The sequence below is a fragment of the Haliaeetus albicilla genome, chromosome 10 (assembly GCF_947461875.1).
Source record: "Haliaeetus albicilla chromosome 10, bHalAlb1.1, whole genome shotgun sequence".
Classification (NCBI taxonomy): domain Eukaryota; kingdom Metazoa; phylum Chordata; class Aves; order Accipitriformes; family Accipitridae; genus Haliaeetus; species Haliaeetus albicilla.
Genome location: NC_091492.1, coordinates 23,520,964 through 23,536,591, shown reverse-complemented (window position 1 = coordinate 23,536,591; position 15,628 = coordinate 23,520,964). Strand labels below are relative to the sequence as shown.

At 59.4% G+C, this 15,628-nt stretch overlaps 1 protein-coding gene across 1 annotated transcript; it reads right to left on the bottom strand.

Moving 5' to 3' along the window:
* Positions 1-5,062: 5,062 nt before the first annotated feature.
* Positions 5,063-10,578, bottom strand: ADGRG5 (adhesion G protein-coupled receptor G5). Its single transcript, XM_069795489.1, has 14 exons — positions 10,476-10,578; positions 10,204-10,411; positions 9,746-9,891; positions 9,547-9,649; positions 9,314-9,440; positions 8,216-8,350; positions 7,946-8,062; positions 7,735-7,777; positions 7,465-7,571; positions 6,965-7,083; positions 6,533-6,798; positions 6,339-6,438; positions 5,639-5,901; positions 5,063-5,497 (listed from the first exon to the last, which is right to left on the bottom strand). The coding sequence occupies exons 1-14, from the start codon at positions 10,576-10,578 to the stop codon at positions 5,370-5,372; spliced, it is 1,965 nt and encodes a 654-aa protein (XP_069651590.1). The 3' UTR covers positions 5,063-5,369.
* Positions 10,579-15,628: the final 5,050 nt, after the last annotated feature.

Here is a 15,628-nt window from a genome sequence, read left to right as displayed (position 1 = left end):
TTGGGACTGGGCTGGGCTGGGGGACCACGGCTGGGGCCAGCCGGGAGCCGGGAGTGCCCTATCCTGCCGCCCTTCAACTCTGGGCTGGCGGGCATCCAGCGGAGAGACGGAGCTGTGTGGCTGCACGCCTGGCTGCAAATGGGATTAAAAAATAACAATTAATGGGAAAGCAGCCGGGACGGAGTGTCCCCGTGAACCCTGTCCTGCTCCCCGCAGGAAACAACAGAGGCGAGAAACAGGGCAAGGAGCCCAGGCCCCGAACTGGGGGGAGCTGGGGAATGGGTCCCCTGTGCCCACCATGGCACATCCCTGGAGGAGGTGGGCTGGGATGTGGGCTGCGGAGCCTGGATGTGACCCCCCCAGCCAGGGCACATGGCTCCCACCACCCATCCCAAGGCTAGAGATGGGCAGTCTGCCATGGCAGCGGTGGTGGGAGCTGAGGCTGGAAGAATCGTGGCAGCGATGGGCGCTGCAGGAGCGGACAAAGCTGCTGCAAAGTGGTGCCTGCATCCAGCCCTGCCAGCCCTTTGTGTGCCCTGAAAAGCAGCCAGGCAGGAGAAAGCCAGGGCTGCCGGGAGCCGAGGGAGGAGGGCAGGCGGGGAGGGCTCCGGGAAGTGCCCTGGGTAAATAGTTGCTCTTGCAGATATTTTCAAAGGCTTGAATAAGACTCTTCTTTCTGCTGGGGGAAGGGTGGAAACAACCTCCTGCTCTGGCAGGGAAGGCAATAGACATAAAAGGCGGCTGCGGCACTGGAGGTGCCATGGCTGTGCTGGGACCTCCAGAGCGGGGGACATCCCGCATGCTCGCATCGCCCCCCAGCTTGGTTTAATTTCCAGCTCCACGCCCCAGATTTCCCTGGCCCCCATGGGAAAAGGCTCCCATGGGACGAGGCCCCCATGGGAAAAGGCTCCCACGGGACGAGGCTCCCATGGGAAGCAGCTCACACGGCCTCATGCGGCCGGACCGTGGCTAACGCGGCTGCCTTTGAAGCCCAACCATCCCCACGCCATGGGGAGCAGGGCCAGCTCGGAAACACACGCTGATAGCAGCCAGAGCTGTGGGAGCATCGTGGCGAGCCAAGCCTCCTGCTGTGGGTCATCCCGACCAGCTCCTTTGGGAAATGCCATAAATCTGCCTCCCAGGAATAATGCTGCTAAACCCAGTGGCGGCTCCCGCAGCATCAGGCCCTCCTGGAAGAGAGGATCAGGTGCGGACCCCGCATCCCAGTGAGGAAAGGACATTTTAGGGGATGTTTTTGCCGCTGTTTATGGAACAAAGAGCCTTTTGTCTGCACTTGACGTTATCAGGCATTATTTTTAGGTCAATGCCTGCACTTGTTGATGTTATCGGGATTATCTGTAAGTCGTCAGGCTGTGCTGCTGTCTTCAAAGACACTGGCTGAGCAGGGAGAGGGAGGAAATCCTTGTGTTGTCCCTTGCAAGGGACACATGCCCTTGGGTTCAGGCCAGTGGGACTCACTCGGCCTGATAAGTGTTTATTGCTCAAGCTGGGGAGTTCCTCAAAGCCCTAAAAGTTCCTGAAAACCCTAATAGTTCCTGAAACCCCTAAAAAGTTCCTCAAAGCTCCTCAAAACACTAAAAGCCCTAAAAGTTCCTAAAAACACTAAAAGTTCCTAAAAGCCCTAAAAATTCTTAAAGCCCTAATAGTTCCTAAAAAGCTCCTAAGCCCTAAAAGTTCCTAAAAGACCTAAAAGCCCTAAAGCTCCTAAAAACCCTAAAAGCCCTAGAAGATCCTAAAACCCCTAAAAGCTCCTAAAGCCCAAAAAGTTCCTAAATATGGCTAAAGTTCCTAAAAGCCCTAAAAGTTACTAAAGGCCCTAATAGTTCCTACAAACCCTAAAAGCTCCTAAAAGCCCTAAAATTTCCTAAAGTCCTAAAAGTTCCTAAAACCCTAAAAGCTCCAAAAAAACCCCTTTAAGACTTCCTAAAAACTCTAAAAGCTCCTCAGAGGCCTAAAACTTCCTAAAAGCTCCTCAAAGCCCTGGTGCTGGCGGCAGGCGAGGGGGAGCGTGCTGGGGGAGCTTGGCGGCGCGGCTGTGGGACGGGCAGGCTCCAGCAGGCGAGGGCATGTCCCGCCAGGCTGCTGCCAGCCAAGGCCAGGCAAGTATGGGCAGAGGTGCCTCAGCACCGTCTGAAGCCGAGGGCGACCCAGCGAGTGCCAGGCCCGCTGCCAAGCGGTGATAGCCCCAGCCGAGGGTGCCGAGACCCCCCCCTAAAAGCAGCTTGGGAGACTATGGTGCTCCCAGGGGAGGTGCAACAGTGAGCGGGGCTCAGCCCAGCTCTGGTGGGCGGCGGAGGAGGGTGCGGATGAAGAAGTAGAGTGCTGGTGGGAGGCGATGCCCGGAGGTCCCCCATCCAAATCTGGTGAGCGATGCCAGGGCAGCCTTGGGAACCTTGGAGGATGGCAATCCCAGGGGAGCCTGAGGAAGTTCTGCAGTTGCCTTGAGCGGCTGTGGGTGTTCCCGCTCCCCAGTCGCTGCTGTTCCACCTCCCTCAGCCTTGCTCCCTAAAATACATCAAATGGGGAGGTAGGTCCACCCCCACCCCACATCAGGGTTTCTCTGTCAGGCAGCAACGATAACAGTGACTCACCAGGTGCTGGGGCTGTAAAACCCAACCGTAAAGAGAGCAATACACCCGATTTATTTGTTTAGGCTCGGCTTTGAAAGTAAACCCACAATGATGTCAGGGAAATCTGGAGGAAAAGTGGTCCCTGGGGGTATTTGCACAAGCACCAGGTGAGGATGCTCCCACGGGATGCAGAAACTGGGCTCATCTGCTCACCAGCAGACAAGTCCCAAAGGCAGATCCCAAAATGGAGCCGAGGTCTGTCCCCAACCTTCCATTCCCAAATGGATTTAGTCTCTTCTCTGGCTGCTTGTTACCCCCAGATTTGGAGGATTTGCAATAATTCCAGAGCTTTGCCCCTTGGATTAGGCCTGAAGGCGCCGCAGTGACGCCAAGCCACCTTTCCTGGGGAAAAAAGGATGGCACAACCCCCTCCGGCAGCTCGGCACCGGCCTCCTGCCCGATAAGGCAGGGGAAGGTAAACAGGATTATTTCTCCTTGGGGAGGTTAGATGGACTGGCTCCCCCTTCTCCTGCCTACGGTGCCCTCGGGCTGGGACAAGTCAGCCCCGGTGCTGTGGGGCACTGGGGGTGGTGGGAGGTTGGATCCCACCCTGCGCTCCCAGGGGACCTAGGGGAGTGTTTTGACCCCAGTCCTGGTGCGGTGGGGTGGGAAAAGTGTCTCTTCTGCCCCCAGTCACCAGCACTGGGCTCAGCTCCCCCAGGACCAGCGTGTCCCACTGGTCCCCAACAGGCTCAGCTCCCCAGGGACCACTGTGCCCCACGGGTGCTGTGCTCCCACTGCTGGGAGGCGACCACCAAGTGATTGTTTTCCAAGTGCCACCCGATACCGGAACAAGGTGTATTCATGCACCAGCATCAGTGCGTACTCAGGCACTGGCAGCCGGCGTGACTCATGCCGCAAGCCCCGAAATCTTGAGATGGGGAGAAGGGGTACGGAAAGTGCGTCCCAAGAGCAACCGGGGGGCTGGAGCTGCCACAGCCGGGATGCAACTCTCCCACGGTGGGGCTCATGGGGGACAAGCCGGGTGCTTGGCACCTCACCAAACCTCCAGGCTTCTTATTTAGTAGTTGAAGTCAGCCGCCGGAGTGGTGAGACATGCACAGCTCATCGCCACGCGGCGGGCGCGCGCCCGCAAGCCAGGGACACCGCGGTGCCTGGCGGGCTGGAAGGCTGGGGTACACAGCCCCGGCAGGACAGGCTTTTGTCCTGGCCGCAGGCGGGAGGGATGGAAACTCAGCGGCGCTGGCTGCCCTTTGTGCGCAGAACAAAGAACAATAGCCAGTGGCTTCCTTCTCTGCCCAGAACCAGGCCCAGGGAAGCAGCCAGAAAGAGAAACGCCGCTCGGCGGAGCGGCATGGGAAGGCAGAGACGGGCAGCGTGTCGCCCCATGAGGCTGCCCGGTGATGCCCAGTCCCCAGCCACAGGACCAGAAATGGGCAGCACCAGCAAATGGCACCTCACTGGCACACCCTGCAAGCTACAAGCATGGGGACAGTGGGGACCCCACTGTCACCACAGGTGGATTTGTGGCCCTGCTGGCATCACCGTGCTGTGATGCTGCTCTGCATCCCAGCAGGCAGAGCGGAATGCCCAGCTCCAAAATCTCGGGCACCTGCAATGCCAAAGCCATGGGTGCAGTTCTGGGTTAAGCCCGGTGTATGGGGATGCACCAGGGGCTCAGGGCTGACTCGCGGCCTCCAGCCGATGGTTTTACTCCCTGCAATTTGTCCTCACTATTTGTTTCCCACAGGCTGGACTGCTTAAACCCCAATAAAGCACTTGGTCATGTTGAGGAGCTCTGCTTGGGGTCTGCCTTCCTAAGTGAGAGCAGGAGGTAAGCTGAGCTGCCGGTTCACTTACTCACTTCCCACCCTCTCCTCCACTCCAGCACGTCCTCCCAATGCCAAGCCGAAGCCCTGCTTGCCCGGTTTGCTCGCCGACCTGGGGCTGCGGGCGTCCTCCATCCCCGCGCTGGCTTTGGGGCAAGCAGGAGGGCTTTTGGCAGGGTGCTGTGGTGGGTGAAAACCCAGGGTTGGGGGGGTTGGGCGTGCCACAGCCTTACAGCCACACTCGCAAGCCTGCAGCCATGCCAGCACCAAATGGGTTGGGGGGTTATAGCTGGAGACCCCCCACTTCTGCCTGTCCCTTGTGAGATGCCAGGTGGCAGCTCCCCAAGGGGGCTCGGACGTCCTTTCCTGGCTGTCCGGGGGCTCCTCACTGGCACTGCCAACCGGTATGGCCGGAGGCCCAGACCGCTGCTGGCCGGCTCTGCTTGCTGTGTGCAGTCCAGAGCTGCGACCATCTTTGAAATCCTCGTGCCATCTAGTGGGACCTTCACTAACGACAAGGCAGAGCGTGGCTGCCGGCTTTGCCGGCTCTGCCTGCCATGGGGTCGGGGTGATGGGGTGGCAGCGGCCGGCTGTGGGACCACAGCCACATCCGTGCTGCTCCTCCAGCGGTGGAGGAGACCTGCATCAGCAATTCAAGGGTGCTTTTAATGAGAAACGTCTGCCTTCAGCGGAAGAAGTCAGTGTTGGTTACTAATGGAGGGGATACGAGGCAGCAGGGCTGCCGGGGGCTGGCACGGGTGCAGCCATGGTTCCCAGGGAAGCGCGGTGCCCCGAGCCACAGCCCCCCGCAGCAGGCAGCTCCCGCCACCCAGAAATCCAGCTTTGCAGCCCAAATGCTTCCCCTGAAGAAACCCATGGGGTCACAGCACCGGCTGTCGAGCCCGGGGGATACCACCATGCTGCGTCCTCATGGAGCAGCTCCCGAGCTCCCCTCGCAGCCCTTCACCCTGGCGTCGGGGTATCTGGAGGTGTTGCTGGCAGGGCCCGGCTTGCTCCGGCGGTGCACGGTGATGTACCAGAGGCAGACAGAGAGACCTGTGGGTGGGTGGCAACGCCGTCACTGCCATGGCTGTACCGAGCTCCCGCGAGGAGCAGGAAGGTGACAAGGACCCCGCTGCTCCCAAGCCACCGGGTGCCCATCCCCCAACCCCGCCCCTCCCGGCGCTCCCCACCGACCTTGCAGGGAGTTGAGGATGGTGAAGAGGTAGAGCTGGGGGACGAGGAAGATGCCGAAGCCGAAGAAGGCCAGGCCCCAGGTGGTGCCCAGCAGGCAGGTGAGCCCCAGCACCGTTGCCCAGTCCTTCCTTGCCTGCCCCTTCTGCTGCTGGATACTCCGCAGTATCATTACCACCCTCCCCAGCACCAGCATGTTGAAGAGCAGGATGAGGCCGGCATAGCAGAGGGTGGCAGAATAGGCTGGAAGGCTGGTGAGCCAGCACCTGGCAGAGGGGGACTCTCTTGGGTACAAGGGCCAGCACCCCCAAGAAGGAGCTTGGCGTGGAAGGGGCACAGCGGCAGGTGCCCCCACACGTGGCAAGATGGAGGTGGGCAGCTGGCAGAGCCAGGCTCACCAAAAAGTGGCACCCAGCAGAGCTATGGCTGGCTCCTGCTGGCCCCAGCCCTGGGTCAGCCCCATGTGCCTGGGGTGCCTGGTGTGTCTGGCGTGCCAGGGTGCCCTGGGTGCATGCTGTGCCTGGAGTGTTCAGGGTGCATGCTGTGCCTGGGGTGCGTGCTGTGCCTGCAGTCCATGCTGTGCCCAGGGTGCCCAGGGTGCATGCTATGCCTGGGGTCCATGCTGTGCCTGGGGTGCCTGGGGTCTGTGGGGTGACCAGTGTGCCCAGGGTGCCTGGGAAGCTGGCAGCCCCCCTTCACTCACATAGTCACGTTGCTGTAGCCTTCAGTGGTGTGGATGGTGTGGTACCCATACGTATCTCTCTTGAAGACAAAAACAGCCACCACGGCCAGTGTGGGCAAACCTGTGGGCCCAGGGACAGGCTGTGTGGGGCTGTGCTGGGGCAGCTGTGCCGCAGGCAGGCAGGGACAGGCAGGGTTGGGTGCATGCCCACTCACCCCAAGAGAAGAGGCAGAGCTTGAGGAGGTAGTGCTGGATGTAGACATTGTAGACCTTGACAAGGAGGAGAAGGAGGTGGAAAGCCTCAGCAGCCATCCATGCCAGGGTGCAGAGAAGGCTGGCGTGCAGCAGGGCAGCGGTGACCCGGCAGAGCCACTCGGGGCCGGTGGCCAGCGGCGTGCTCAGCAGGAAGCTGCAGTTGAGCAGGAGCAGCGCGGCCAGGAGGTGCATGTGGATCTTGGTCGTGCTGTTCCTCAGCCGCCTCCTGCAAGACAGGGTGGAGGGCACGGGGTGCTGGTGGGCACCCACCGGATGGCACGGCACTGCACGGCACAGTGTGGCATGGTACAGTGAATCATGACACAGCATGGCAAGGTATAGCATGGCACAGCACAACGTGGCATGCACAGCACGGCATGGCACAGCTCTACCTGGAGAAGCAGCAGAGCAGGAGGGTGCAGAGGGTGGCGGCAGCAGAGAGGGAGCAGCCGATGGTGCTGATGTGGGTGAGCGATGCCAGCTGGGCCGGGCTCAGGGTGCCCGCTGGGACCTGCCAGGAGTGAGGAGGGAGGGGGTGAGCCGGGACAGATCCCACAGCAGAACCCACCCACTGGGAAAGTCGAGGGGCCCCTTGCAAAACCACCCTCTCCTGCAGGACACTCCCCATACACCCCGTACCCCCACATCCAGCCTGTACCCCCACATCCAGCCTGTACCTCCACATCCAGCCTGTACCCCCACATCCACCTACACCCACACCTCCAGGGAGGAGGAAGAAGGATGGAGGGAAGGGGAAAGGAGGAAGATGGAAGGAGGATGGAAGAAGATGGAAGGAGGGAAGGAAGGAGGAAGCAGAAAGGAGGGAAGGAAGAAGGAGCATGGGGTAGGAGGAAGAAGGAAGAAGAGGGAAGGAGGAAGGGGGGCTATGGACCAGCAGGACGGCGAAGTAGGTGAGGTGGTTGCAGTGGCAGATAACGGTGCCCTCCCTGTGTGTGGTCTTGCAGCCCTCCCTGCTCCAGCTGCCTGGGCTGCCCACACCTGCCATCGGAGAGCTGCCATCAGAGGGTGGCACAGCGGCCAGGGGACGGGGACATTGAGGGGATGTCGAGCCCTGCCAGGGCTGCCCAGGAGGCGGACGGGCAATGCCTTCAGGGTGGCACTGAGCTGGCATTGCCCCTGCCCTGGCCGCGGCCACACTTACTGGCTCCAGGCTGCCAGAAGACACAGGTGGCGTTGGAGGCATCCTGGTGGAAAAGGGACAGAGGGGGAGAGCTGGGGACCTTCTCTGCTCCCCAGGGACCCCAGAAACCTTTTGGTCCCAATGCAAAGGGGGACACTTTCCCCAACTCCAGGGGAAATGCTGGTGTGGAGGATCCCCCGCCAGCTCGTGCCGGCAGTGGAGTCCTGCTTACCAGCACCATGTCGTGCCAGAACTGGATCTCCACGGGGTGGCTGAGCCCGGCCACATGCCTGCTCCGCAGGAAGGCTCCCAGCACATTGTCATTCAGCACGGAGTTGTTGTGGACATCCTGCAACAGGTGGGGTGCCTGCGGGGAGAGTCCTGGGTCCCCAGGACATCCCGCCCGCCCCGAGCATCTCAGCGGGGGGGGGGGGGGGTGGCATGGCGGGCGTGCTGCTGGCCAAGGATGCTCGGCGGGTCTGTGCGAAGACCTGTGGCTCACCTGGAAGATGCAGGGGCTGTGGATGTAGATGCAGACAAGCTTCTGCTCCACTCCCCGCGTCTTGATGCCCTCCATGAGCTCCACCGGGAAGTTCATGGCATGCCTGAGCCTCCCGCCGATGCCTCGCTTCACATCCTGCACCTGTGGGCAGGGGAGAGATGGGTTCAGCTGCCCCATGCTCAGCTGGCTCGGCAGGGGGTCAGGGTGCTGCCCTGGCTGCCCCCCCCAGCACAGCCACCCCAGTTACCGGCGTGGCCCCGCAGCATCCCCCGGCCCCAGTGGCAGCTCCAGCTCTGCCGCACTGCCTGCAGATGTGCAGATATGGCAGCCTCTCCCATCTTGAGCCCTCCCAGCCTGTAGCACACAGGAAGCCACAGGTGGGAGGTCCATCACCCATGGGTGGGCACGCCTGTCCTGCCGGCCCCACCGCGGGGCGAGCATGGCACAGATGGCATCGCACCAGGATGCTTTCCCAGTGGGATTTCACACCTTGGTGGGCTCCCTCAGATGGTCTCTGCTCCCAGGTCCCGAGTGGGGGGTCCCAGCTGGCAGGCAGGCACCCCTGTCTGCAAAACCTACCTTGTCCTGCAGGAAGGGACCTTTGGCTGGAGCAGTCGGAATTCCCCGGCAGGGCAGCCCCACGGCCTGGGGAAGTGCTGCGGTGACACCTTGCAGCCCCCTTGCACCAGGACGGGGAAGTCACCCCGTGCGCTCCCCGTGGCAGTTTCCATCTCCCTTGCCACCGCAGGGAGGTGCAGGCCACGGCTTCCCTTTTCGTAAATCAAAAAAGCTTCAGGATGGAAACCCTGGCTCTCGGCTGCAGAAACACCCCCCTCCCCCGGCTTTAGAAGCCCCTGGATTTATCACAGTGATGGTGCTGGGGATCTGCAGCCATGGCTGCCTGCAACACCCTGGCAGAGCCGCATCTCAGGAGGCTTTGCTGGCATAAAGCATCCTTGGAGGATGATGGAAACCCAGTGAGGGCAAGCATCAGCCACCCCAGCATCCCCCGGTACCTCCCACTGGAGGTGGAGGGCCAGGAGGGTGCAGGCATCCCCTGGGAATAGCCCCAGCAGTGCAGGGGGACACACGACTAACCATCCTGCTGCTGAGGTTTAAGCCTCTGAAGTGCTCAGTTATGAACTTGAACACGTAGGTCTCGATCATGGCACCCGTGAAGTTGTATTTCTCCTGGTGGGCCAGCTGCTCCTCCAGCTGGTTTAACCTTCACAGGGAGGGTGTTCAGGGCAGGGTGCAGCAGGATCTGGCCCCTGTGGGTCTAGGGGAATGTGGGGGGTCTGGGGGACAGCAGGGCAGATGCCAGTACTCACCTCTCCCTGGCGTGGTGGGCACTGCTGCAGCCCTGCTGCAGCTCCTTCTCCAGGCTGTCCATGTTGCTCTTCAGCTCTGATGGAGCCATTTCAGGAGCTGAGCCTTGGTATTCGGCAACCTGCCCTGCTCGCTGTCTCAACCCAGTCCAGGGAGCCCCAAAAGCACCCAGCCCAATGCCGGGATGGGAGATGTCCCTACTTTGAGCCCGCAGGACACAGGTGGCAAGGCAGAGGACGAGGGCAATGAGCAGCAGGGTGGGCATCGCCATGCTCCTCTCCTGCAAAAGGCACCGAGGACCTGGGCAGCTCTCTAGAGCCCCCACCCACGTCCCCCGGACCTTGGCCCTTTCCCACACACCGGCCACAGGTCAAAGATGAGGTCCTGGCGGCTTCCCCCCCATCCCCAGCAGTCAAGCCCCACCAAAGCCATCGCAGTGGCAAAGCCCCACCCTGGAAGCACCAAGCAGCTGTGCTGGTGGCAGGGTGAGGAGGAGGGGTCGCACCGCAGCGACTGGGGTGCAAGATGCCCTTTGCGTCCATTTTACCATTAAGGTGGTAAAACTGCAGGGGGCAAGGCTTCTTGCCTTCTCCCCCTCCAACAGGGACTCGGACCTCGCTGCCATCCCAGCCCGTAGCTGCAAATCCCCAGCAAGCAACCTGCAAGCCAGAAGGGTCACCGGCATGCTCTGCTGTGGTGCCGCAGCTTGCTGGCAGTGGCCCAGCACTGAGCTGGGGAGGAGGAAGCGTCTCCGGTGCAGGGTGGGGGGAAGGCAGCCAGCAGCAAGATTTGCATCCATTGCAACACTGCACCCAGTGCTGCCCACGGCAACGCCTGCCATGCTAACACCGCTGGCACCGAAAGCAGCTGGGGAGAGAGGCTGTGAGGCTAGTGGTGCTGGGGTGCAACCCCGATGCACAAATGGCTTTACTGTGGATGCAGTGATGGGATTGATGCTTCGAGGTGCTGAGGCTGGTGGTGGCCAGCACAGCTGGAGCCTCCCGGGGCAGGAGCAGCAGCGCAGTAGGCAGCATGTTGGGCAGCTGCCTGCACAGGCTGCCCTCTGACCCCCAGTGAGGGACAGCCACCACGTCCCCTTTAGGATGTTTTCCAGTAAATAACCCTCTTACTTCTCACCCTCGGATCCCCAGGGTGCCCGATGCAGGTGCTTGGCCTGACCTCCCCTGCCATCCAGCACAGCCCGGTAATGCCAAATGCCATCCCCGCTGCCGCTGAGCTGCAGACGGCATCATTCCCTTACTGCGCCCTCCAGAAATGGCAGGGTGCAGGTGTCACTTCGGGTGGATTTTGCCTTCGTGGGGAGCAGCTTGGTGACCCGGTGAGCCCCCAGCACTGTGCCAGCCCCCCACATACCCACCTTGCTCTGGCAAAGCCCCTACCTTGGGCACGGGGCAGCTCTTGGCGTCAGCAGCACCACGGTGGGGTCGGCTGCTCTAGCTCTGCCTGTGTAGCAGTTGCGGCAGCAGAAAGGGAAGTGTTCGTATGCAGATGCGCAGATTAAATCAAGAGAGCTTTTACATTTCCTTTTGCTTACTCTTTTTCACAGCCTGGTAAGGGACCAGGGCGAGCATTCCCAGCACTGCCAAACTGCAAGGACACAGCAGACGTCTGCGATTCGGCGTGGCCCAAAGACAAGTTGATATAATTAACCTTCTGCCCCTAATGTTCTTCTCCTCACCACCGGCTCACCAGCAACCCCTGCTCTCCCGTGCTGAGGAGCCTGGCCAGCTGCTGTGGCAGCACTGGCACCACGGCGGTGCCACTGGGGCAGGAGCATCATGATGCTGCAGTTTGGTAAGTGTAGCAAGTCAATCCAGCAGGGCAGAAGGCAGAAGCGTTCATCCCAGGGTACTGAAAGAGCTGGCCGATGTCATCATGGGACCTCTCTGCGTTATTTTTCAACGGTCTTGGGAGTCTGGAGAGGCCCCAGTCAACTGGAAGCTGGCAAATGTTGTCCCAATTTTCAAGAAGGGTAAGAAGGAAGACCATGGTCATTATAGGCCTGTCAGTCTCACTTCAGTGCCTGGTAAAATGATGGAGGTGGTTATTCTGGGAGTTATTGAAAAACACTTGAGAGACAATGCAGTCATTGGTCATAGCCAACACAGGTTCATGAGGGGAAAGTCGTGCTTAGCCAACTGAATTTCCTTTTATGACAAGGTGTCGTGGTTTAAACCCACCCAGTAACAAAGCACCACACAGTCACTCGTTCACTCCTCCTGTCCTGGCCCTGGTGGGATGAGGAGAAAATATGAAGAAAGGCTCGTGGATTGAGACAAGGGCAGGGAGGGATCTCTCACCACTATGGTCACGGGCAAAACAGGCCCGACTTGGGGAAGAAACAAAATCAATTTAATTTACTACCAGTCAAATCAAAACAGGATAATGAGAAGTAAACCCAAATCTTAAAACACCTTCCCCTCACCCCTCCCTTCTTCACAGGCACAGCTTCACTCCCAGATTCTCTTCCTACCCTCCCCAGCAGCGCAGGGGATCAGGGAATGGGGGTTGTGGTCAGTTCGTCACACGTTGTCTCTGCCGCTCCTTCCTCCTCAGGGGGAGGACTCCTCACTCTTCCCCTGCTCCACTGTGGGGTCCCTCCCACGGGAGACAGTCATCCATGAACTTCTCCAATGTGAGTCCTTCCCACAGGCTGCAGTTCTTCACGAACTTCTCTGGCATGGGTCCTTTCCATGGGCTGCAGTCCTTCAGGCACAGACTGCTCCAGCACGGGCTTTGCCACAGAGTCACGGCCATCTTTGGGGGCATCCACTGGCTCTGGTGTGGGGTCCTCCACAGGCTGCGGGTGGGCATCTGCTCCCCTGCTCACCTCCATGGCCTGGGGGGGGACAGCCTGCTGTCTCACCACTGGCTGCAGGGGCATCCCCTCCTCTGGCACACCTCCTCCCCCTCCTTCTTCACTGACCTCGGTATCTGCAGAGGGGTTCCTCTCACATTCCAATCCCCTCACTCACTGCAGGTTCCCCTTCTTAAATATGTTCTCCCAGAGGTGCTACCGCCGTCGCTCATGGGCTCGGCCTTGGCCAGAGGTGGGTCCGACTTGGAGCCAGGGAAGCTTCTAGCACCTTCTCACAGGAGCCACCCCTGCGGCCCCTCCCTGCTACCAAAAAACCCCGCCACACAAACCCAAAACACAAGGTCACCCATCAAGTTGACCAAAGGAAGCCTGTAGATGTGGTGGGTTTGGATTCTAGCAAAGCTTTTGATACTGTCTCTCACGGTATCCTTCTGGACAAACTGTCCAGCAGACAGTCCATCACATGTTGGGTGAGCAATTGGCTGACAGGTCAGGCTCAAAGACTTAGAGTAAACAGGGTCACATCATCAGGCTGGCAGCCAGTCACAGTGGGGTTCCCCAGGGCTCAATTTTAGGGCCGGTGCCCTTTAGTGTTTTTATAAATGATCTGGATGCAGGAATCGAATGTACATTAAGTAAGTTTGCCAACGATACTAAATTAGGAGGAGCTGTAGACTCCCTCGAGGGTAGAGAGGCCTGACAGAGAGATCAGCATAGACTAGAGAGCTGGGCAATCACCAACCGTATGACATTTAAGAAGAGCAAGTGCTGGATTCTCTACCTGGGACGGGGTAATCCTAGTTATACGTACAAATTGGGGGACGAGAGGCTGGAGACCAGCCCCACAGAAAGAGATCTGGGGGTTTGGGTTGACGGCAAGTTGAATAGGAGTCAACAGTGTGCCCTGGAAGCCAAAAGGGCCAACCGTGGCCCGGCATGCGTCCAGCACAGCATGGCTAGTCGGTTGAGGGAGGTGACTGTCCCACTCTACACCACACTGATGCAGCCCCACATCAAGCACTGTGTGCAGTTTTGGGCGCCTCAGTATCAGAAGGACAGCAAACTACGAGAATGTGTCCATAGGAGGGCAGCCAAGATCGTGAAAGGCCTTGAGGGCAAGACTTATGAGGATTGGCTGAGGCCACTTGCCTTGTTCAGCTTGGAGAAGAGAAGGCTGAGGGGTGACCTCATTGCAGTCTACAATTTCCTCAAGGAGGGCAGCGGCAGGGGAGATGCTGATCTCCTCTCTCTGGTGACCAGTGACAGGACAAGAGGAAACGGAATGAAGCTGCAACATGGGAAGTTCAGGTTGGACATTAGGAAAAGGTTCTTCACCAAGACAGTGGTCGGTCCCTGGAACAGGATCCCCAGGGAAGAGATCACGGCACCAAGCCTGTCAGAGTTCAAGGAGCGTCTGGATGACACTCTTGCTCATATGGTTTAGTTTTAGGTAGTCCTGCAAGGAGCAGGAGGTTGGACTTGCTGATCCCTATGAGTCCTTTCCAACTCAAGATATTCTGATTCCCTGATACTACAGTTTGATGCTACTGCCAGGACGGAACTGGCATCCTCTGCGCCACCCCCAGCCACAATGGCACAGGTCCTCAGCGATGCCAGCTGGCCCAGCCGAAGGAAAAAAGGTCTTCTTTTTTTTCCCTAAAACAGTTAGGTTTTCCCCAAAAGGCTTCACCTTGTGTTCCAGGGGCTGCTGGGTCCAACTGCAGGGACATGGCCACATGCAGAGGCGTGGGGACAGCTCCACCACACCGGTTCCCACCACGGGGCAGCGATGCCACCCTGTGCTTGCCCAGCACCTGCAGCCACTCATGCAACCAGTCTCCAGGTCTCAGTTCATGGCACAGGGCAACCATCTGCCTCCATCTGACCCACCCCGAAGACAGGAGCCCTTTGGGCACAGCCAGGCACCCTGGGCCAGGCTGGAAACCCAGAGCTGGACGAGAAAGGTGCCAGGAGGATGGTTCATGGACCACAGAGATGGGTCACTGTCTACGTCCTTAGGTGACATGCCCTGGGCCAAGGAGGTTTGATTTTTGCATGGGCAAAAACCACAGATCCCAGGCTGCTGGCAACGCGTCCTCGAACATGCCGGTGTCACCGAGATGTTCACATCCAAGCAAACAGTAAAGACACACTTGGAAAAAACTTTGCTGGTTTTCAAAGCCTGGTTTTAGTGCCGGGAGCGGGTTAAAACCCCAACCCGCCGGCACGCACCAACAGCTCTGGCCAAACCGCCTGCAAAATCGCTTTACCAGCTGCAAGCAAAGCTGCCGGTTTGGGCTTCCCTGGCGCAAAATGCAGGGATAGGGGCGTGGGAGAGCAAAGCGTCCCCTGCCTCCAGCTTTTTGGGGTCGTTTCCAGTGGAAAAATACCGGGCTTGGAGAGAACATGCACAGGCATTTGCAGTTTTGCTTTGATTTGATTTATTTTTCCCTGCTTTGCTTGATGCTGGGGGAGAAAAGTGTGTCGGTGTCCCATGGCATCATTTCCCTGTCCTGTGCGACACAAATCCTTTTGGCCACTTGTATTTCCCCTTTTTTTTTGGCTGAAAAGCATCCAGCAAAGGGCAAAATACCAGGCAAAAATGGTGGTTTGGGGCTTTGCTGCTCGGTCGGGAGCAGGACAGAGCCAGCATTGGGACATGCGGTGATGCGGTGGGCAGTGCTGTGTGGCCGTCCAGGACCTGCTCACCCATGGGGACCCTTGGGCAGGGATGTCCCATCCCCCCTGGGTCCCCTCCCAAGCCTCAGCCTCCGACTCATGGATGTGGAGCAGAGCGATGCCAATCCTGTGGGAGCAGCCAGAGCCACAGGGAAGAAGGGTCAGGCCTGCTCCAGCAGCAGACACCAGCCCCCCCCTCCACCGCAGCCATGGCACTGGTGGCTCCAGGAGCACTCAAACCCCGAAGAGGCCCAGGCTGGAAGGAAGCCGGGGCCAAGCTGCAGTCTGGCAGCTGCAGCCCCATGTGCATCACACTTGTGCGCTGGCACGCCTGCGTGCAAATACTCATGCAAATGTGTGTGAGCGTGCCCACGTGTGAGCACGCGCCTGTGCAAGCCCCTCTATGCACCACACTCGTGTGCAAACCCTCATGAGCAAGCACGCTCCTGTGCACGTCTGCAAGCACCCATGAGCAACGACAACCTCGTGCAACCAGCAGCGTGCAACCTCTCGCGCGCAAACGCTTGTGTGCAACAGACTTGTGCGCAAGCATGCCTGTGTACAGC